Source organism: Scomber scombrus, chromosome 9 (genome assembly GCF_963691925.1).
Source record: "Scomber scombrus chromosome 9, fScoSco1.1, whole genome shotgun sequence".
Taxonomy (NCBI): Eukaryota; Metazoa; Chordata; class Actinopteri; order Scombriformes; family Scombridae; genus Scomber; species Scomber scombrus.
This window is the reverse complement of record NC_084978.1, coordinates 25274392-25297604: the sequence shown is the minus strand read 5'-3', so window position 1 is coordinate 25297604 and position 23213 is coordinate 25274392. Positions and strand designations below refer to the sequence as shown.

General features: G+C 38.7%; 1 protein-coding gene across 3 annotated transcripts in view; it reads left to right on the top strand.

Moving 5' to 3' along the window:
- Positions 1-1393: 1393 nt before the first annotated feature.
- Positions 1394-23213, top strand: part of LOC133985944 (probable serine/threonine-protein kinase kinX) — a 50425-nt gene continuing 28605 nt past the window's right edge. For all 3 annotated transcript variants that reach the window (XM_062425698.1, XM_062425697.1, XM_062425696.1), the window contains exon 1: positions 1394-1458. In XM_062425698.1, the coding sequence (XP_062281682.1) occupies positions 1394-1458 (65 nt within the window). The remainder of the gene's footprint in view (positions 1459-23213) is intronic.

Genomic DNA, 23213 nt, shown 5'->3' with positions numbered 1-23213 from the left:
GTGCTGAAGGACCATGTTTAGCTGGATTGATGCCTTCAGGGCCAGAGGTTTACACATACATGCACCAACAAACATGCAGTAAAGTTAAGCTGCAGTGTGAAAAACACAAAGATGTGACGTCACAGATGTAGATGTTCAAAGTTGATTCATGATTAAATAGTTTTTGATTACATTACTCACAGCGGACATCATTTTCTTTCTTAAATCAGCTGGGCGGTGCTGTGCTTTTGTGCTTGTGGTGCCTTCAGGTATTCCTCGTAAAAATGGAAACTCTATCGCCTGAACAGCACCAAGATCTTTAAAGGACAGGTTCCCAATTTTTCAAGTATGTCTTAAAACAACAGTCATGAGCCTAAATGAACGTTGACACATGTTTTCTTTGCTTTAATCATTCGTCCTGTTCATAATGACCACTAGAAGACCCATTCATAATGTACTTACATTGTTCGTGATAGAGGCAAAAATCCACACTTGTCCTTCTGTGCAAAAATGTATCTTAAAGTTGATCTGAAGCTAATATGAAACTTCAGCCGTCCAAATGAGTCAAATCAAGTCTTCTATGTTTCAACGTTACAGTGTTTTTAGTACCAAAGTCCCTCTTTTTGTTACTATACTTCCACCACAACTCAACAGGGAAACACTAAGGGGGAAATTGATGCTAAAAAGACTGTAAATGTGTCAGATATCACTTGATATGACTAACTAAAACTGCTGAAGCTGAATATAAGCTTCACATCTACTTTTAAATGACTGTGTGGACACACTGTGGATTTTGTCCTCCATCACTTATATTGAAAGCACTATATTAATAAACTCTTTCTTTTTAATCACTATGTTGTTGAACCTCTTTTTAAACATAAGAAGATACAACTTGTAAATGACTTGCATTAAGATATAGAACATTAAGATTTTACAAGTTGCAAGAGAAGCATTACATCATAGATCTTAGACACCATTACAATCATTACAAAATATAATCAATACTTAGGATAGCATATTCTGCCAAATAATATTGCATCAGTTAAGACAAACCTGATGTCTCACGTCACAAACTCTTATTAAGTAGCCTATCAAGTTAACATTAGGTTATGTTAGTAATATAGATGTGGAGTATGATTCTGTATGTTTGCTCTGTTTAAGTCAATAGGAATCATCTTATCCATCAAACTCAGTGGCATCAAAGTGAAAGTGACTTTAAGTAAGAGTATGAAGAGAAGTGTCTGTTTTTGAGTGTAAAATGAGTTTTCTTTGCTATGTGATGGGATTACTACATCAACTTCAGCTCAAGATACAGAAATTTCCGAGCCGCACTTAAACGCGGCGTCAGCCGAGCAGAGGACGCCAGGGCAGGACTGAGACAAATAATCCAATCATTAGTCAACTAACAGCGCTGATGTCTTGGTTTCAGTCTCTGAGGGATGACTTCACTCTGAAGCCGTTTGAGACTCTGCAGACACAGTAAGTAAAGTGTCCCCTCCGTGTTTACAAGCTTTTTACACACCGACATGCACTTCAGTCTGTGTCAGGACAACTGTGGCTGTATGTTATGCACGGAGATGATGAGTTATTGGGCTGCGGGGGATTTATGATGTTTGATTGGTGATCGATACATGTGGTCGATACAGAGCACTGGCTGGCGCTGCTTTTTTTTCTTTTAAGCTTTTGTTTGTGCATCGAGTGAATGGCTGATGGAGGAAAAGTGTAGATTTTCTGTTTAGGATCATGACTTACTTGCAACATGTTTGGCTGTTTCTTAGATCTGATTACTCTTAAGTGTCCTTTAAGTCCAGTTGTGCGATTTTTTTAAAGGTCTTTATTGATGGCTGCTGTGATTTTAGTAACTTATTATTGATTTATTTTCTATACTTATATGTATAAAAATGTTAAACTAGAATTATCCTTTTCGTCATCATTAGATAAAACTTTGCCAGCAAAATAATCAACTCTACTCTTAGACAAACATTGATTTTTCCATGACTTGCTTCAACCATAAAATAGTTGTTTTAGTTCAGTTTAGAGGTTTTAACTTCTTATGATTAATTCTGTGTGAGTTTGAATCTTTTAAGATGGATTTCAGTGTAGAAATCTACCCACAAATAGGGTTTCTTTGGTGGGTAAATTGTCTTAATTGGCTAAAAGGACCCTGCTCTTATCACTTTCCCCAAATCTCACTGTTTGTATTTCTTGATGTAAAAGTATATTATACTTTTATAATCATGCACTTAAAATCCACCTTTTCCTTTAAGATGAATGCTCTCCACTACAGTGTGCTGCTGTCAGATCTGTGAGGTCATGAGAACACAGTGTGCGTGTGTATTTGTGTGTGTGTGAGAAAGAGAGGGAGCTCAGTGTTTGGCAGAGGCGGGTCAAGGACAGTCCAGATTAAACTGTTATCTATCTTTTTTGTGCGGGAACCTCCACTGTGTAATCCCGAGGACAGACACTGATTGATTCAGACTCAGCCGTGTGGTCTGTCAGCGTGCGAGGATGAATGAAAGACACTATTGATCAGGGCTCTGCTGATCTGATCCTCATGACGACGCGCTCTAGAACAATGTAGACGTCTGATTAGAGTGTTTCTTAGTGCTGATAACGGAGCGTGGCCCTCTAAACCCTGATAAATCATGATGCTGGACTAGTCAGTGGCATTAAATGGAGTTGGACTTATCACACTGGATGAGGATACATGAGCTTAAGGGCATCAGTGCTGCTAATCTGACTGACAAGCCTGATAAATATGCTTTTGTGTGTGTGTGTGTGTGTGTGTGTGTGTGTGTGTGTGTGTGTGTGTGTGTGTGTGTGTGTGTGTGTGTGTGTGTGTGATTTGTCGCAGCCACCCTGATTATAGGGCTGATCAGGTCATCTGTCACTGGGTCATTAGACAAACCCTCTGAGGTTTTACAGTGATATCCTGTTTACTGTTCCTCACTGTGAGGAAATCCTATCATGATAATTCATAATACACAATTAGACAATTAGACATGTTACTGTTAATGCGTCATGCTCAGCGGATGACCTCTGCTATAATGAATATGCATGAGCCTTGTTTCTTGTATCCAGTGGGACGAGAGGGGAAAAGTTGCATCTTATCATTGATTTACAGAAGACAGTGAAGCAGTCATCTGTGAAGTCGCTTTTTGAGTTGTTTTTCCAATCAAAATGCATCAGAAGACAATTTCTTCAAACTCACATCAGTAGATTCTCCCGCCACATACTTCTAACAACGATTCTTGCAGCTGATTGATTACTGTACTTAGACATGCATTATTAAAGGAGCACTCTACCGATTTTTATATGTGAAGATCAGTCGGACTGTAGAAACAGGGTGAAGGTTTCTGGCACAACTTCATCTACTTCCAAGGTGAATGGAGAGGGGAAAAGAGTCTGAAGGAAGTCAAAACTCCAGCAACACTGAACTTTATTAATAGGCCGACGCGTTTTGGCTTGTGGCCTTCATCACGGTCATCATAACACACATTACAAGCAGCATTTACATAGGGAAGTTAAAAAACGGTTTAAAAAAGTAAAAAATATATACAAAAAATAACCAATAATGTGCATCCAGATATGTATTAGCCAATGGGTAATCTACCAAGGTTGGTTGGGTATATGGTCATGTGACTCAAAGCCTGTCGTTATCCCAGACAGGCAGGGAGGCAAGGGGGGGAGTATCCAATAAATGACATGGGTGACACCATATTTGGACCGTAAACCAAAAAAATAAACCCTAAAATCTAAACTGTGTCTATTTGATATGTTGTATTAGCCAATAAATACCCTATTTAATTGCTGCTTGTAATGTGTTTTATGATGTCCCTGATGAAGGCCACAAGCCAAAACACATTAGTCTGTTAATAAAATTCTATACTACAAGTGTTGCTGGAGCTTTGACTTTCCTAAAATTAGTTGGGCTACAAATAATACATTAATTTGTCTTTAAAATGTCATAAAAAAGTGAAAAATGTCTGTTGTAACTTCCCCAAGTATTCAAACGTGTTAGATTATTATTAGACCAAAAGTCTAAAACCACAAAATATTCAGTTTGACAAAAAGAAAGCATCAGATGGTCACATTTAGAATCCTGAAATGAATGAAATCTTGTAATTTATGGGGGGGGGGGGGGGGAGGAATTAAACAATTAATCAATTACTGGAATAGTTGCAGATTGACTAATCAGTTAATCAACTGTTTCAGCTCTGAAAACTCCATCATGGTTAGTCCTACTCAGCATGTGAAAACAGTTGTATAATCTTTGGCTCTGCAGGATATAATCCAATAGAAATAGTTGCATTATGGGAAATGTAGGATCCAGTGTTTTTTGGATCATGACCTAAACTAGAGACTAACAGTCAGTTTATCTAGGCTAACCCCTGCTGGGGTTTTGACCTTTTCTTTTCTTTTTATTTCAGTCACGTATGAGATGAATTCCCCAACTTTATCCCACATTTCTTGTAAACCACTTTAACGATATCTGTATTTGTAAACAAAAGCTGCACATGCCAGTTTAAGCCTTGGTGGTCCAACACAGCTGTGAGAATCGGCGGTTTCGGATGACTTCACTAAACAGGAATCTTGTAAAGTTGAACAATCACATTAGTCTCCCATGTGAGGAATAAATGAATTTTGTTGAGAGTGTGATCACAAACTGTAAACATTCTGCAGGAGTGATGCTACAGTCTGTAGTGTGGTGCGGAGCTAAACAAGGTGATGAAAGGTGATGAAGGGTTCGATGCTTTTGTTTGTCAAATGTGATATATATAACTGAATATCTTTGGGTTTCAGACCCAAACAAACCATTTTTAAGTGTAAGCGTGGGTTGTTTGAAATTACATCTGGCATTTTTCACTACTTCCTGACATTTTAAAGACCAAGCAACTGTTTGATTAATTGAGAAAATTACTGTCAAAATGAATAATGAACATAATCATTATTTGCAGCCTTAGTTAAATGTAAGGAATGTATGAAGTTTGCTGGAGTTCGCTTTTTTAGACTTGAGAAAGAAAAGGATTTCCAGAGTGGCCTTTATCTTCCTTATCACCCATTCAGCCTCTGTATGTCTTTACATACAATATCTGATGTATCATATATGCACTGTTTTACTTTATCAGAATCAAAGCTGTAAGGAGGGTGTCCTATGAGACCCTATGAAGAAAACTTTAGATTTTCGGGCTGTGTAAATGAAACTGAATTGACAATAGTAGAAACAAATCCAGCTGAATGATTTATTTGTTGTGCTCTGCTCTGTTTTGTGTACTGTATTTTGAGCTGCTGCGGTTTGTTTATCTCGTCACAGTTACATTAAACTAATCAGTTTCAGATGCTACCTATGAAGAAATTCAATTGAGTTTCTCGGGCATGGTAAAAAGGCAGCACAAATAGGACTGTCACAATAATTATTGACGTATCGTACAATAACGTAATTATCAACATCATCATGTCTATATATGGACTTATCGTATGATTCATGGACACGACCTCGATCATTTTTTGACCTCAGTATTGCCACATTTCACATTATCAGCTAAGAGGCTTTATGTCACATTGGCTAAACAAGTAGTGTCCTCCATTCCTCACTGTGCACGTCCTAAGTGGAGACTGCAGAATCTAGCGGCACTGCTTATATGGAATAAATAAATCTGTCCTGGACCATAAATGCAGTCAGATTTTTTATAGAAGTGTAGCACCCACTATAAAATGGTATAAAATGATCTTCCATTGACAATAATATCGTGTATCGCGATAATTCCTGAGACAATATATCGTCCAACAAATGTAGTTATCGTGACAGGCCTAAACACAAATGCAACAGGTATTTGAACTTAAAATTAAGAATTAAAGTTAAGTTTTAAAACAGAAGAGAGAATCTAGAGGATGTGAATGCAGTTGGAAATCCTTACTTAGCTCTTTTATGTGCAGATAAACAAGGAAGTTCACCTCTTCAGTTGGCAGCTGATAGATTATTACTATTAAAATTCAACCTGACGACAAATTCGCTGAGCATCTATAAATGAGCGGAATTCCCCTTAGGACAAGATAGGGATGCACCACTAATTAAAGTTCTGTGTATTTGTACAATGCAACTCATTGGAATTACTTTAATGTGAGACAAAAACGAGGATGCTGTGGCACTAAAAACTAACAGCCTGCTTTAAATGAATGAATGTAATCGATATTAGAAGCGTTGAACTTATCATGCAATGAAAGAAGAAATGTTGTAGCATCTCCCTCGAGCCATTTAGTGCAATTTAAAAACGAGAGAAAGGAGCAATTGGATGCATAATTCCAGTGTTTACTCTCTATAAAAGCCTCAGTTTCAGGTTATTAGGTTGTGATTCACTTAAACCCTTTGAATCAACTGCTCGTGCGTCTCCTGTTGCTTTAACACAAACACGCGCATGCACACACACACACTCAATAGGTGTAAAGCAACAAGTAGAGTTGAAGAGGCCTGTTTTGTTTTTATCGGCCCATAAACTTCAGCTGGGACCTGAGCTGGAGAGGAGAAAAAAAAGAGATGGCAGCTTGTTGGAGGAGTGTGTAAGAGCTCTCACACACACACACACACATACACACAGATGCACACATACACCACCCAGTGAGGCAGGCTGAGGCAGGAGTATGATTACAGGGCTATTTACATTACAACATAGAGCGACAGAGAAAGGGGGCGAGAGATTGGCAAAGAGAAAGAAAGAGAGAGAGAGGGAAGATGGTTTCCAGATGTGAGGTGGAATTCAGAGCACTACGGAGTAACTCCCCTTCTTCTCCTCCTCCTCCTCCTCCTGCTCTCCACAGAGAGACAGAGAGAGATGTGGATCAGCCAATGTGTGGTTGTGTGTGTGTGTGCTGTTAATGGAGAGAATAGGAGACAGAGAAACCACAAAACAGAGGAGAAGGAGAAGGCGTTGCACTGCAGGGGTGAGCGAGAGGAACGTGAGCCGACAGCGGGGAGAAAAAAAAAGAAGTGATGGAGATGAGGAAGGGGATGGAAAGAACAAAGAGGAAAGGAGAGGAGAGAGAAGAAAAGCAGGGCCTCTCGGTCGCCCACAAATCCAGAGATTGTAACCGAGAGAAATTCAGCTCGGTAGAAGCTGTTTTTTTTTTGTTTTTTTTTAAGCAACAAATCCAAAGAAATTAAAACTGGTCGCAGAACTCTTTTCCACTATATCAGCCTTTAGGCTCAATATTTTTATCTATCTTGCTTTCATCAGGGTCTTTATGTATAGTACATAAATTATACTGTAGATCAGGGCTATTGAGTTACACTTCAGTTGGGCCAGATTTTAAAAGCAGGAAATGTAGATGGGCCACACATGTTCAGCAGCCCTTTAAACCCTTTTTTTTAAAAGTAGTCTTGCTCTGAAGTCTTGCAAGACTTAAATGGTTGCAAGAAGGAGGCTAAATAATTAGCTTAATTAAAACGAAAGACTATGCTACGCTTTCTGTATTCCAACACAACACATTCTTCTCGTCGTCCTGCAACAACTCAACTCTCATGAGATTTTGTGAGATCGAGACTTCCCCTCGAAAGTTAAAGAAAACAGTAGTGGACGTACATTGATGGGGTGCTGTTGAGTCGGGCGGGTGTATGTGGTTTGTCCAAGTGGTGTTGCTGTACCTAGCTGTCCAAGATAGCAGACCTGATGGTTCCAGCTTCTCAAATGTGAATATCTCCTGGTTCCTTTTATCCTCTGTGACATTAAACCGAACATCTTTGGGTTGTGGACCGTTGGTCAAGACACAAGAGGACATTTGACAACGTGATCTTGTGCTTTGGGAAACTGGTTGACGTTTATTGCTGTTTTCTGACATTTTATAGACCAAACTACTAATCAATTCATCGAGAAAACAATCAACAGGTTAGTTGAGAGCAATTAAAGCATCTCAACAACTAAGCCATAGTCTCAGTCCCCGTAGATTTTCATTTACTGTGTTTGGAACATGAGGTTAAATTAACCCTCCTGTTGTCCTTCCGTCGACTGCAACTTCCTGTCTTCCTGGGTCAAAGCTAAACCGGTCTGGTTTGACTTATAAAACCATAAGATATAAACTATCACCCTCATCTGTGTTAGACCTTTTTAGCCAACTTCACTCTAACTTATTACCACAGGTTTTACACATTTTGTTTGGAAATGATTGTCAATAGGCCTCATCTAAATGAAACTATACCTCATTATCGAGTTAATGCCTGTTGTCCCCCCAGATCAAAATTGACCAGAGGACAACAGGAGGGTTAGAATTAACTATGTTAGTATTAAAGGTGCGTTTCAATCTTTTTTTATCTACTGATGGTTTAAGATTAAATGTAGTCTTTTGCCCTTTTATCCATTAAAGCCACACAGTCTTTCGAAAGGAGGATGTAATGCTTTCTCAACATGTGTTAGTCACATGAACAACAAGAGCCCAGAAACATCGTCAGATACAACTCTGTATGAAGGGAAGATAGCCAGAAATGTTTTGGGGAATAGTGAAAGAAAGAAAGTGGGGCGTGTTGGAAAAGAATTGTGTGATGCATTAAAGTTTGTTGGACCACGCTGCACTTTGCTGTGTGTGTTCTCAAACTTATAAACTGTCAATGGCTTGAACTTCGGCACTTACAATCACTTTACTCCCTCTCTCGCTCTCTCTCTCTGTAGTTTTCAGCTAGTCCAGACTCAGGGCCGTTTCAGGAAATACCAGCATCCAGATTTTTTTTTTTTCCTCGAAGGGAAACTGACCGACATTCCTCTTGGCTCTATAAACAGAAAGCCGTATGATTGATAAATACATATACACACACACTCATGCACATTTACACATTATGAAGGATTGCGCCACGCTCTTGGATCAGTTTTGACATGTCAGTGTTGAGAAATTCATACACAAACGCACATGTGGAGACATTGGATAGCTGTGTTATGAAAAACTCCTCCTCCTGGTTTTTTGGGAGGTAAAGCGAGCCAGGAGCCAGGTGTTTCATATACTGAAATGGAGGTCATAAATCTCCATCCACAAGGGTGTATTTAGATTCCTTCGCAAAAGACTTGGAGCCGAGTTCATTTTCCCACAAAGTAGAGGTTTGGTGAACTGTGACTGATAGTTGAAAGAGACTAATTCCACTTGCATAATTAAAACTGCTCTCATCAATATTTTCATAGTAACAATGGTACAGATGACTGTGTGTAATGTGCAAGGAGTCACTGGTCCTGACACGCCCGCAGTTATTACCCAATTGTGCATTTCCTCTCAGCTCTTCAGCTTGGTTTTAGCGTCTTTCTGCTCGCTGGTTTGAGTCAAAACGAAACAAAACAAAGAGATAAAAACCAACTTACCAACTTCAGCCTGACCAATAAATCAGTAAGTTGATATTATCTACCCATATTGGCATATCACAAATATATCGGTATTGTTGTATGTCATCCGATATATGCCAATATATATTTTATACTATTTAAAGTTATATAGGCAGCATTTTAGGTATAGTTTATGCTTTTTTTTAATGAATAATAATTAAGTTTAAGTTGAATAATTCCATTTAATATATATGCATATGTTTTATTTATAATGATTAAATTCCCAGTCAAGTTTACTGTTTCAAAGCCCTGATGTAATTTTATAACTTAGTATAAGTTTATTGTTTAACTGTAAAATATCATGCCTACATATCTTTGTCACAAGGGTATGATAACCACATATGAGGCATCATTGCAAAAAACTTTTTTTTTTTGTATATATAAAATTATCGGCCAATATGTTGATATCGGAATGTTTTGACCCCCTAATACCGATCATTTAGCTACTAAAAAACAGATATTTATCTCAGGAATTGGTGGAGACCAAAAACAAAGCTGAAAGAAGTGAATATTGGCCTTAAATTCATCAACTGGCCAGAAACACAACTCAGTGTTGCCCCGTGTCTTCTGTATTTGTAACAGACAACAGTTTGTTCACCATACCAACTTTAGTGTGATGTCAGTGTCAAGTGAGACTCGATGACATGATGCATGATGACATTGTGGTCTAGTGCTGAAAGCATTGCATTGATTGTTCTAATGGAGTTACTGTAGAGGTCAAAGTATCGAACTTTTCAATGTAAACACGGACAAAGGATGCATGCACGTTGTGACTACTCTACTTGTTTCAAACACGTGTCTGTTGTATTGCCACTAATGACTTTTGTCTTTATCTATTCAAGTTTTCATTTAACCTAAAAACTATTGGAAAATAGTAGTTTTGTCCAACCAACAGTCCAAATGCTGAAGGTATTAAATTCACAATCATATAAAGAGAGGGGGGAAAAACTTAAACCATAGACCTTTCAATTCCATAATGAATTAATCCACCAATCTCAGTTGTCCACTGTTGATAGGAATGATTATTATTCAGTATTCTTTCATCAGTAAATTTGGTGCTTTGTGAAGATTAGCAGTTTAGTATCTGTCTGGTTAAAAAGTGTAGCAAAGTGCTTTTTGGTTTTGGTTTCTGATAGTAGAAATTGATTGAGTGTGTTACTGTGATGACTTGATGTAATTGAATGTGCAGTTCCTGATGTTTTACACCTGTATTCTAAATGCTTTAATTTGAGGGCATCACATATTCCTCATCCAAGTGGTTTTCTGGAGTTATACACAGAATGTGATACATTCATTATTACTTTTCATCATCACAGTAAAAATCTTTGACGTCAACATCAGGCTGTGGTGTATTGTTCAGTCAAACCTGTGCGTCACTCACGTCCACACTGTCTGGCAGCTGAACGCCAACTTAACCTGTCTAATTGGTTTGACCTAGTTTTATGTGAGGGGAACCAGACTGTATATGTTTTACATTTCTTTGTTTTGTTTTTTCTTTTCCAGAAAAGCATTTAAACATATTAAGGATTGTAAAATTAAAATCATCCAGGGGCCCTCGGGTGTCCTATAGAGGGAATTCTGCACAAGGAATAGTCATAATAATTTAATTTCAAATGATCAAGCGTAGAGCAGAAATATAAACAAATTAAATTAGTTTCACTCTGAAATAAAAAAAAAAAGACCACATGTACACAATTTAGATTTATGTGATTTATTAAATTTCCCTAAGTGTCTGACATCCGTTCTGGAGCAGAGAATCAGAATGGGGAAATCCCAAGATCCTGGTTCCTGGTATTAATCTCAAGGGAAGCCAAGGCAACACACAACATAATGGTGGAAACACTGATGAACACATATATTAAAATGAGGAAACCCTCTGACAACACTACTTCAGTATGAGAGGGTCCTTCCTGATGGATTATTGGCAGTGCCATGTGGATGCCTTTATCGTAAGGACGGTGTTTGTGTATGTGTCTGTGTGTGTGTGTGTGTGTGTGTGAGTGAGTGTGTGAAGGAATTTCTCAACTCCAGCATGCCAAAACTCATTTTAGTGACTGTGTTTGTGTATTATGCTGTTGAAATGGAGCTGGTGAGTCCTGGAGCTGATACAGACTGACTTTGTTTATACACACACACACACACACACACACACACACACACTCAGGATATCGGACAGCTTAGATCAATTTCAGCATGCTTGCAATGAAAAATGAATCACACATTCAGTCTGGGCATGTTGAGATTGAGAAACACTGATGATTATGTGATTTGTGCGTTCTGGTTTTTGGTTCATTCCCACACAGTGCTGTATTTGTGTAATAGGGTTCAGTTCAGAGGTTTTATTGGGTGACGATTAGACATTTTTCAAGTGAATCTTCAAACTTTCTCTTGAAATTTCACGACTCCTCCTTGGACTGTTGAAACATGTAAGCTCATGCCCTGTCATAGACAATCATGTAAAAAGTCTGGTTGTTCTAAACTGTCATCGTCCTTTATTGATCATTTCAGTGACCTGCCCGTTGGCTAAAATAGTCTCTATCTTTTGGTGGTGTTTCTGAGAGGATCTGGCAGCAGGGAATTTCAGGATCAACCTTTACGTCCCCTCGCAGCCACACACACACAAGCACCCAGAGCTGTAGTTGTTGTATGTACTGTAGGTAGTTAAGCTCCCTGCTTATAGTGATTAGCTGCGACAGGCTGTTTCACGACCGCCAGGCCCCCAACTGAGACAGATTGAATCATTAACGTGAGGCGCTGTGTTTTTGTTCACTTAGATGGACGGTGACATGAAGGCCTTCTCATTATTAACTCAGACATTTTTAGTTTGTCAAGGCCTAAGCTGATGTCAGAGAGATATTGATATACACAATGTCCACTTTTATTCAATGTCAATATTTGCTGGAATTGGTGACACATACATGCTCTGCGATTGGATTAGAAATCAAACAGCCATTTCCATCATGGAAGTCCCATCACGAGCTGCCTGTCATCACTAAGTGCTGTCTATTGATTCATTTATCCCATTTTACAAAAGTAGAACATGACTGTGCAGCAGAGAAGTACACTGGATACCAAAACCAGCATACAGTATGCCTGTATAGAGGCCGTTTAAATGAATAGCTTGCCATTTTGGAAAATATATATATAAGTAGCTTTCTTGCTGAGGGTTGATACCAATTTCATGTCAATACTAGAGCCAGGTGATGATTAGCTTAGCTTAGTGTAGCATAAACACTGGAAGCAGGGGGAAACCACTAGCCTCGCTAACAATAATAGAACCCGACATACTGTACACGAGCTAAATGCTTTTTGACTCCTGCTTCAGTGCTCTTGTAAATTAGTTTCCCAAATGTGTAAATTTATCATATTTATCAGCCAAGTTAGCAAAAAATTAAAAGAAAGGTCCTGGTGATCGGATAAAGTGGATTTGGCGATGTCACGTTAGCATTATACTGTAGCTGTTTGTTGCTTTTATTATCATCTCATAAAGTTGATAACCTGTTAGCTTATTTACACGTCGAGCAGACTTTAATTTAGTTTATGTCCACCTGACAAATGCTAATCCAATATTCACTCTGCTTTTTTTCTCTCTTTGGGTCTCCACCAATGAAGAAAATGTCCACCAGCTAGCCGCTAATCTTGACTGTGTAATGTTAGATGCTAGGCAGGTAGTTCACATGTGGTCATTTAATCCGTTGTAATATAAAGAGCTGTTTTAAATTGTCAGTGACGGAGGCTAATGTTAACGTTAATATTCAAGCTACATAGGCAAATCATATTTGCTGCTTGGTAAATCCAATTTTAAAGATGTATTGCATCAGTTTATTGTTTCTCCCAGTAGGAAACAGCAATTTATGCTGTTAAGAAATGTATTTCTCCAGTATGGTTATAAAGTTATACAATTTAAAAGCAGCTGTAGAATAATTCATACATCTTTTTAATCCAAAGTATTCATCCTGTAAATAAAAGCCAGCCATTATATACACAACTTAAACAGTGGAGAGTGAAAGAAAACAGGCGTGAAGAGTGGAGCATAAGGTCAGGGGGGGCCGTCTCCTGTTCACACTCGCCTCCTCCCTCACTCCTCCCTCTTTATCTTCTTCCCTCCTCCAGCCCTCCCTCTGCAGCATTACCAGTCATGGTGACCAGAAGGAGAGGAGCGAGGCATGCAGCAGCCAGCCAGTCAGTCATTTAGTCCATTGTTTTCCCTTTAGATGTATTGTAGCTCTCCCGGGACACTTCTTCTCTGATTTTTTTTATTTTTTTTTTTCACAGGAAAAAGCCTTTTTTCCTGTTTTTGAAGACGTACAAAATCCCAGTTCAGTTGAAAAGGAGATTTTTTTTTTAAAGAAATCTTATCATTTTGTGCTTGTGAGATCCTGTTATAATCCCACTTTGGCTGCATGTGAATACTGGAGCGGTCAAGATTGGCTTGGCTCTCCTGCCCCTGTTGCCAATTTTTTTGAAAAGGGAGTTCTGTGTGAAATTTGACTTTAGTGGAGCTCAAAAGTGGGAGGAATCTCAGAGGATGGTTTGACTTGGAAGACAGAGCAACCTTCTCTTGCGGAGTGGCATCTTCTCCTTTGCAAAGAGAGAAGTCATCAGTTTTCTGGAGTGAAAAGGAGTCTGTTGTGGAGAAAAAACCACCTGGTGTTGGATTTGAGAGTTTCATATTCTGCTTGTTGGACAGACCAGGAGCAAGCGTCTTTTATTTGACAAAGAGGAAGAAAAAACCTGTTTTGGGGAGAGAATTCAAGCTTTCGCTTCACTTCAGCATTACAGGATGGCTGGGATAGGATGCTTCAAGGGCAGGAAGTAAGTTTATTTGTAATGCTATTCAATTTTAATAAATGTATTAACTCAGAGTTTGATACTTAAGTGAACACTATCAAAATCAGCCAAAGAACATTACGTGGAGATTTCAACACCTTGTTTCAGAGTCACACCTAAAAACATAACATTGCTCATGTGTATTGCTTCATCAGTCTTTCATTTCATATCAGCAGGTACAAGATTTTCAGTGTGTCACAGGATGTGTTTTTTGGCTTGTTGAGTGAGGGATTTGTCATTTTCAACACATAATTGTATCTTAATAGAGGCCTCGTAATGCTTTACAACACTATATGTGGTATAAATGTGCAAACAATTACACACTCTGTTGCTGGAACTACTTATTTCAGTTTGCCATGCCTTGTACTGAAGAGCAACATTAAACATGTTAACCACAACAAGAGAAAATACTTATCTTTTCTTCGAGAGCGCTGAATTTGTTTTGTATGTCAGAGTATTCCCAGAGTTGTCACTCTTTTGTTTCAGCTGTTTAATCGAGCTATTGTTTCTCTTTGTTTATTGAGACAATTGATAGATTGTAGTTGGCACTAACAGTCAACTGTATGACTCACAGCTGATTGACTGAAGATACTTCGTTTTACACTGGCAGTGAATGATTAGTCAGACAATCCCAGAACTAAATCTGCTTTTGTTGTTGTTTATATGCAGGGAAATCAGGTGGATGAATATTATTTCCAGTAATTCTCTCTGACTCAGGCTCTAGTCATATTGATGCTCAATTTATGGCTTAATACTTGAAAGGTGTGGATAAATGGATTTTTCGCAGATTTATATTTAGTGCATGCTTGTTCCAGCTGATAGAAGTTTTCAGTGATTTTAATCCTTTTGAATTGGCTATATATAGCACAGTGCGCTTGGCAGTGTGATTGGACCACAGAGGGTTGGGATAATAAGAGCCTTTAACTACAGTAAAGTATATTTTTTTTGTACCAGAGCTGTGTAGATGTGGTGTAGGGTGTACTGATACCTCCTTCCACTTACTTTGTCTTTGTCCTTTCAGTCTCATGACGTGACAACAATACAAGCTTTTATGGCCCACTCAGCAGAGTTGACTTAGACAAACATTTTGTTTGTGTATGTGACACAGAGAGAGAAAGTGAATAAGAAGGAAAGGAGATGAGCTGAAAGAGAGAGTTACACACAGATTCAACTAGAGAACCACTATTGTGTATATTACAGCTGATTCAAAAATGTTTTTTTCTTCTTTTTCCTTTGGTTAGAAAAAAAAAATGGGTGACCCTGGAGCATGATTTGTGACATCACAATTAGTTTGGAGCCAATCCTGGTTCCAATATTCAATTTACACCAGTGTGATGTGGAAACTTGAAGCCTCCAGTGCACAAACACTGAGAATGAACTTTACAGTGAAGTAGGAGACATCTTGTGTCCAGCAGTTAAACTTCTGACATGAGATATATTTGCATATTCTGCGATTCTGATTTTTATTTTATTTTTTAATGACGGCAAATGAATAGATGTGACTTTAAGGATTTTAACCGTTTTTTAAAACCATATCAAACACAAATCATTATTCAAAGGGGAATCTTGTATATAAAACATGTCTGGAGGGGAACTTAACGTCAGACTTATGCCACTTTTAAATTCAACTCATATGGTTGTATTTTCTGCATGTGAATTGCTCTCTGTTGACTAAAACTTTCAAGCATGTTGCCTCCCTACCAAAAAGTCAACCATAGCTTAGCACCTGTAACCAGACAGCCTCTCAAGCTTAAGATTGTTATGTGTCGAGCTCTAATATGACATGTTATATGTTATACAAAAAGCTTGGAAGGTGGTGTTTGTTATTACCTTTTTCAAAACCAGAAATATAGGAGCAAAAGTGTACGGAAGGGAGTTGTTATTGTTTTTATCTCCTCTAACATCAACTGCAAACATTGGAATGCCTCGCTAACTAGCTTAACTACCTAGTTAGCGTAACGCTATTGTAGTGTTATGGCGCTTTTCCATTATACAGTTCTAGCACTACTCCGCTCGACTTGACTCTACTCGGTTAGGTACCAGGTACGTCGTTTTCCATTAATTCATAGTACCTCCTCAACATGGACATGGTCGTCATAGCACGGCTGCGTGAAACTGCCAGCGTTTTATACGCGAAACACCTCGTCGAAGGACCACAGTGTAGTTTTGCGCATAGGAGCCATGTTAACTCGCTGTAACTATTGTTGCAGTGTTTAAAAATGGCGGGTTTTGATACTTACGTGACGTAGCACTCTTGACTCTTCCAGTGACGACACTCTCTGACCAATCAGTGGCCGGCAGTCTGTTGACGTCACATTTTAGTATCGGCTCGGCTCGCTTGGAACCTCGCCAGAGCAGGTACTAAAAAAGTACCAGGTACCAGGTACTATCAATCATGGAAAAGCAAAAAAAAAACGAGTCGAGTCGAGCCGAGTATTGCTAGAACTGTATAGTGGAAAAGCCACCATTAGTGTTTGTAATACTAATAAGACCAAACTATACTTCATTAGTTAACAGTTAAGTTGCAGGGTTACAGGTGACATGAGAAATACTGTGTAGTATTTCCCCACAGCTCAGAGTAACATTAGTGGTAAAGTTCTGGTTTTTGTTAGGTGGTGTGCTAAACACAACACATCTTTTTTATAAAGTTACATATGTAAGTGAAATGTAGTGTTTGAAAATATGAACAAGAAAGCATAAATCAAATGCTGAATTTTGGTTTTAGAATAAGCTAAATAACCTAGCTGAAAAAAATCTGAAAATATCTTTGGAGAAGAAGCAGTTGTTACCTTTTCCTATCACACTCTTGATTTATCACAAGTGAGACAGTTTTAGTTTGAGCCCACCCAAACTTTATGGTGTGAGTAGATGGGAAACTTGCAGTGGAGGATGTGTTCCTGCCTTCCCATTAGGCCCCATCAATTCCTGTGTTTCCCTGGTCCAGCAGTCATTATGTAACCTCGGTAGTTTGCATTTGTTCAGCAGGAATGGTGATGCAGCTGTAAATGAATGTAGACTGCAGAGTGACTGATGAGAGTGTTTGGTCAGTTTCTGTCTTGAGTCCATGTAAGGCTTGTTGCTAAGAGCACAGCCCCTTTTCAAACAGGAGGGATGGAGGAGATAATGTGGCAGAAGAAGGAGAGCTGGAAGACGAGAGAAACCCCAAACCCAAAAGAATGGTTACTGAATTGTAACCAAACCTCAGGGATGAAAAGCTTTTTTCAAGCCATTTGGACAATAATGGTATTGACAACAATAACTTAAAGTCAGAACCAACTTGAGCTCAGGCAATAAGGAGGAAATTACAGCTGGACGAGTCTAACACACTTTTATTCAGGCTCTTAATGAGGCAAAAAAATGAAAATTATCATATTTTTAGGGACACTTGTACAAAATCCATTTCACAAACTACAGGCTGGGAGACAACCCCGAATATACATGTACCAATCAAGAATGTACAGCTGTTTCAGCAGGAAATGAGAATTTAAGGCATGACTAGGTTAAATCCTGTGTGATTTCCCCTCAAATAAGTCAGGCCTTGACTACTTTACCCTGAGTGTGTCACAACCCAGTTGTAAGACTCTGCTTGAAGCCAATTTCACACTGTTGTTTTAACTTCTTCCTGCTGAATTACCACAGTACTAGTCCAGATTAATACAGTCAGGCATGCTGGACTAAAACACTAAGCTCTCTTTTCCAGCTTATCTGGAGACTCTGAAGTTCTTAACAATAGTTTCTTATCTCGGAATCCACAGTTTACTGTCTTTAAAAGGTGTTGTAATATCAGGAGGGTACCCCTGCATGGTTTTGGTTGGTACCTATACACAATGTGATGTGAACAAGCAGTGAGGTCGTTGTTGTCTACTTTGCGAGGCAGCTGGATTCAGAAGATCACACGACAATCCATCTTGTCAGGCCTCAGTCAGCATAGTAATACATTGGCAGCAACAGGCATGATTTAGCTGTGAAGCGAGAAGCAAGAATGTTGGTATTTTCAAGGTTTATGTGTCAGGGTAATTTTTCTTGGATGCTTTGGCCATTGGCAAGTCATTGAAAGAGGGAGATTTTATGGGAATGCAAGCAATGCATTTTTTGCATGTGTAGCAGAAAACATTTTTTCATGGATGTTTATTTTCCCATGGTTGACAAAGGTAGTGTCACCGTGCCCCAAAAGTGCGCTTACACAATATATGAATAAACATATGTTGAATTTTGATCTTTGTTAAGTGGCAGTACAATCCTTCTGATCTATGCAGTTATTAAAAATAACACACTTGCTGACACTGTGGTTACCGCAAGGTTTAGGACGCTGACCATGAAATTGCAACTTTTCCAGCTGGGGACCTTTTTGTTGCTTATCATCCCTGCTCTTTTTCTCGCCTCATTTCCTGTCAGCTCTGCAGTGTAACTTTCCAAATAAAGTTAAAAAAAGAAAGAATGACAACATTGCAACATCATTACAACTGAGCCCTCCCGCGTCTTTAAACCAGACGCACTGCTTTTAAGAACCTCTGTGAGTCAAAGTTACAGTGGAATTCTTAAGAGTTCAAGAGTGAAATTTAATGAATAATTTCCCTCTTAGTCACGTCTGCTGACCATGCAGGGGTTGAATGGATCAAGAGGAAGTGCTGTGGTCGTAATGGCCTTGTTCCCAGTTAGGTATGTGCGAGTTGGATTACAGACATAGGAGCAAACAAAGAGAGAGGAGGGATGGTGAGATAATGAGACTGGAGGTAAAAAGAATGAAGAGATGAACAGGGGTGGAGGGAATAAAGAAATGTGTGGTGTGTGAGCTGTGTTATCTGGACACATTCTTCATATATTTCTCATATCCTTTTATGGCCATATGGCACAAATTGAGCTCCTTGAAGTAACAGAGATGGTTTAGACAATAACAAAAGTCATGTAAAAGCTTTTTAACATCTGGGGAAAGAGGAAGATGTTTATCCTGGAAGGATGCTGCCTTTTTTTTTAACATGCTGTTCCCCATTAATGTTTTATTAGATAAAATGCAGAGACATGTTACAAGACGGCAGACTGGACTTTGTACATTATTCAATAGTCCACCATTGACTGAAGCAGATCCAGGAAATGCTTCTTTTGTTTGATGAATGATCAAGTCAGAAGCCCTGATATATCTGGTCTGTAAGGAAGTAGTTTTCTAAGAATACGTTTAGTTGCTTTGTTGTCAAGAGTAAGATGAGTCTTCTCAATCTAACTTCTCACATGTTCTCATCAAACTCTCAGCAAGAAAACAAATAAAAACACTGTATGTCCCAAAATGTCAAACTATTCTCTTTTTAAGTGAACATTCCAGCAGTGTTACCCTCTGTATGTACAGCTGATGGTGGAAACACTCAAATAGAGTTTGTTTTTTGATTTTCACAATAGAATTCATCTTTGCAAAGTTAGTTTGTCAAATTAGAATCTGAGGTACAACTCATTTTACCTGTGAAACTTAGGCTGACAGCTGCCATTATTGGTCTGATTCAATATTTTTGTTTATGATCAAAAAAAGACATATTTTATTTCAGAAAATAGTGGAAAATAGCCAGAAGGAGCGCCAAGTGGTGACTACATACCTGCAATGTCCCTGGTTTGAGGCCAGCAAGAGACCTTTGTTGCATCTCATACCCATTTGTCTCACCCCTTGTTTCCTGTTGGCCTCTCTGCCACTGACTGTCTCATAAAGGTCAAAATGCCCCAAAAAAATATTGAAAAAAAGAAAGAAAAAAGAAAACAGTCAGCATTCCCCTATAGGGTGGGTATTGATTTCCCTGTTAGTTGAAATTGCTGTTTTCAGGAAGTCAGTTTTATATTCGGAAATCGAGTTGAACACTTTATTTTGAGTGCTTGATTGATGACTTGCCTAACATTGATATCAGATTACAAATGTACTCTGTATAAACCAAAATAAACTGTCATCTTTGGATTATGAGTCCCTACTTTTATATAAAAAAAAAATCTATTTTCTTCACATTTCTCTTGCTGTCATATTTTTCTTCCCACAAGCTAAAAATATATTTTTCAGCTGACTGGACAGTTTGTTCTAAGTGCATAAAATATTTTAATTACCAGTTAACAACATTTAACAAGAACGCTTTGGTTAATCTCTGATGTGACCTGATAACTGTGCTTCATTTAAAGCAAAAGATTCCTGAACTTTAATATATTACGTACTCAAAGTGGATGCGGTTAGTATGGAAATCGTAGTTCACAGTGGTGAAAAATGAAAGATAAAGAAGGGGGTGACAGCCAAAGATAAGATATGAGATAGAGCCTGATTCGAAGCTGAAATATCATAATTGTAATGTATCAATTTATCAACAGAATATCAGGTTGTTTCATAACGCGTGCCAAAAGTGTGCAGATATAGACCTCCTTAAACTGGATGTACATTATGTTATGTACACACATTGAAGTTGACATGCATGCTGCTTATGTCTGTATATACAACATGCCTGTGTCTATAACTGGACTCAGTGGTTCATACCAGTCAACCGAGTTTATCATTTAAGCTGCCTGGAAAAATTCTTCTCTTGCCTCGCTATTCTTTCTTGATTCATTTTGGCATTTCTTTCTCCCTCTCTCTCTGGAAATTGAAGGCCTGCGGCTCGTTATAGACCCAGTAACATCACATTACCGAGGCCAATTCATCTGCACTTCCTCTGCTTGGCCTCTCATCTCGTCTCACTATGCAAAGGACGCAAGTTTGTTTTCATGTCTTAAAACTTGGGTTTCTCCAGCCAAGCGCCTAAAAATAAGTCTTTGACTTTTAGGTTTCCCAGTTGGACTCAGTGCTGGTATGTTGATTGTGAGCCTTTGTGCTGAAATAAGAGACTCAATTTTGTGGTGTTTGGTGTTAACAGTCGCTTTCAGTCCACCCTATGTACGAAAACACTGAAGAACAATCGCAGGTATCGTTTGTTTGCGCTGTTCTCCATGATAGCAAATACTCTGAGAAGCTAAATTCTTGCAAAATATCAACAGGCTGTGAAGGAGGAAACCTACTTCAGGGGATGGACTGTGTACGTTAGAAAACAGAATTTCATTCATAAACTCTAAACTGGCTCATTTTGCACTAACAGCTCTCACATGACTCGGGTTTAGCTCTGCTTTTACTGTGCGCTACCACACAGCTCAGAGGTTTGTTCTGTGTGAGCCTGCTGGAAAGTCTTTGCTGTAATTTAATCATGTTATCTAACGGAGAGAGCTTTTCCAACAAGACTTCTTGAACCAGTCAGAAAAAATATGCAGCAATGGAAAAGGGATGGTGATATACTTGAATGTACACATATAGTGTGGGAACTGGGGGACGCCTTTACCATCCTGCTACTTTTTAGCTGAATATATGTACAGTACGATAAATTGCCTCCAGCGATGTCCCAGCATCAGTTGGGGTGGAAGGCTATGAGTTTGAAGATGATAAAGATCTCGGCGTGTGGAATTAGAAAAAAGTCTGTCTTCAAGCTGCATTATGGGTAGGCAAATGCATGGAATAAAAAATGCCAACTCTAGTTCTGCTGCATGGGTTTTCATTTCTTTAAAAAAAACAAAAAAACTGTCCATTGTGAGTCCAACAATGTTTCAGGACTCTGTTGAATACTCTTTCAGCAATGGCAAAATATGTCAGTCAAAAGCAGCTGCAAATTGGTCCTTTGCTAGGCTCTTAGCTTCTGTCTCTACTGCTGATTTATTGTAAGTCCTTCTTTACTCTGTGGTCCTTAATTGCTGTAGTAATGTAATCAGGTCCATATTAGCCTAGTTTAGTGCTGGTGGTACAGAAGGATTAGGACTGGAGTGAAGTGGATTTGTTTTGTAATTGGTGAGTCCAATGGGACCTACTATTGAAGCCTTTATGTTACTAGATTAGATTAGAAGACACTCACTTCTGTATAGAGGGAAATTATCTTAAAAATCCCAAATGGATTATTAATTCTTATTCTATTTTTTTTAAATTCATTTTCATTGGGGTATCTTGAGTGGTACTGACAGAAAGATAATTAGTCAGCACCATAAGCCTGTGGTGTAAAGGGTCTGGTAACGCTGGTTCCATTGAGAGATTAAGGCTGAACTAGATTGGATTTGTTTTACGTCAGAAGGACAGGAGCCCCGCACGCAAAGTCAAGTGATAGTCGTCTTTGTTTTCTAGCTGTCCTTCACCTCAACAGTATATTTTCCCGCCTGCCCATCAGTAGGTTTCATATTCCATAGTTGATTTCACTGTGTAGCTCTGGACACTGATCAGTCCAGTCGTGATGGATTTGTGGAGTCTGGATTTGGATAGTGTTCAGTCTACATCAGCTGGACGAGACTTAACTTACAGCAGATGGCATGGTACTGAGGTGTGTGCGTGTGTGTGTGTGGCTGGTATACGTGGGTGTTAATGAGGTTATTTCATCTGTCTAATAAAAGCAGACCCCCTCCTGGTCTGAATACCTCTATGTACGCTAATCCACTGTTATGTAATAGGGCTGTCACACACACACACACACACACACATTTGGTAGCTTCCAAATAAAGTTAATAATGTGCATGAGAGTGTTTATGCGGCGTGCAGTGCAGAAGGATTAGTATCTTAAATAACACAAAGTTAATAAGCAGCACTTATAATGCTGTCATGCTGTAATGCAAGTCCAACCAACAAAACAGCTAGTCCTGTTGGACGATATATTGTCTCAGAAATAATAGCGATAAACGACATTATTGTCATTTGAAGTTAATTTGATAATTATTGAAGATATTATTATTATTATTATTATTATTATTATTATTATTATTATTATACCACTGATATAATGATAATATAATGGCATAATAATACAAAGGGGGTGGGGGGTGGGATTGGAGAGTGGGCACTATACCTCTGTAAAAACACAGACTGCCATTATGGGCCAGGACAGAGTTATTTACCTTTAATTCCATATAAGCAGTGCCACTCGCTTTTACAGTCTCCACTCAGGACGTGCACAGTGAGGAATGGAGGACACTACTTGCTTAGCCAATGTGACATGAAGAGCCTCTTAGCTGCTAATGTGAAGTGCCACACTT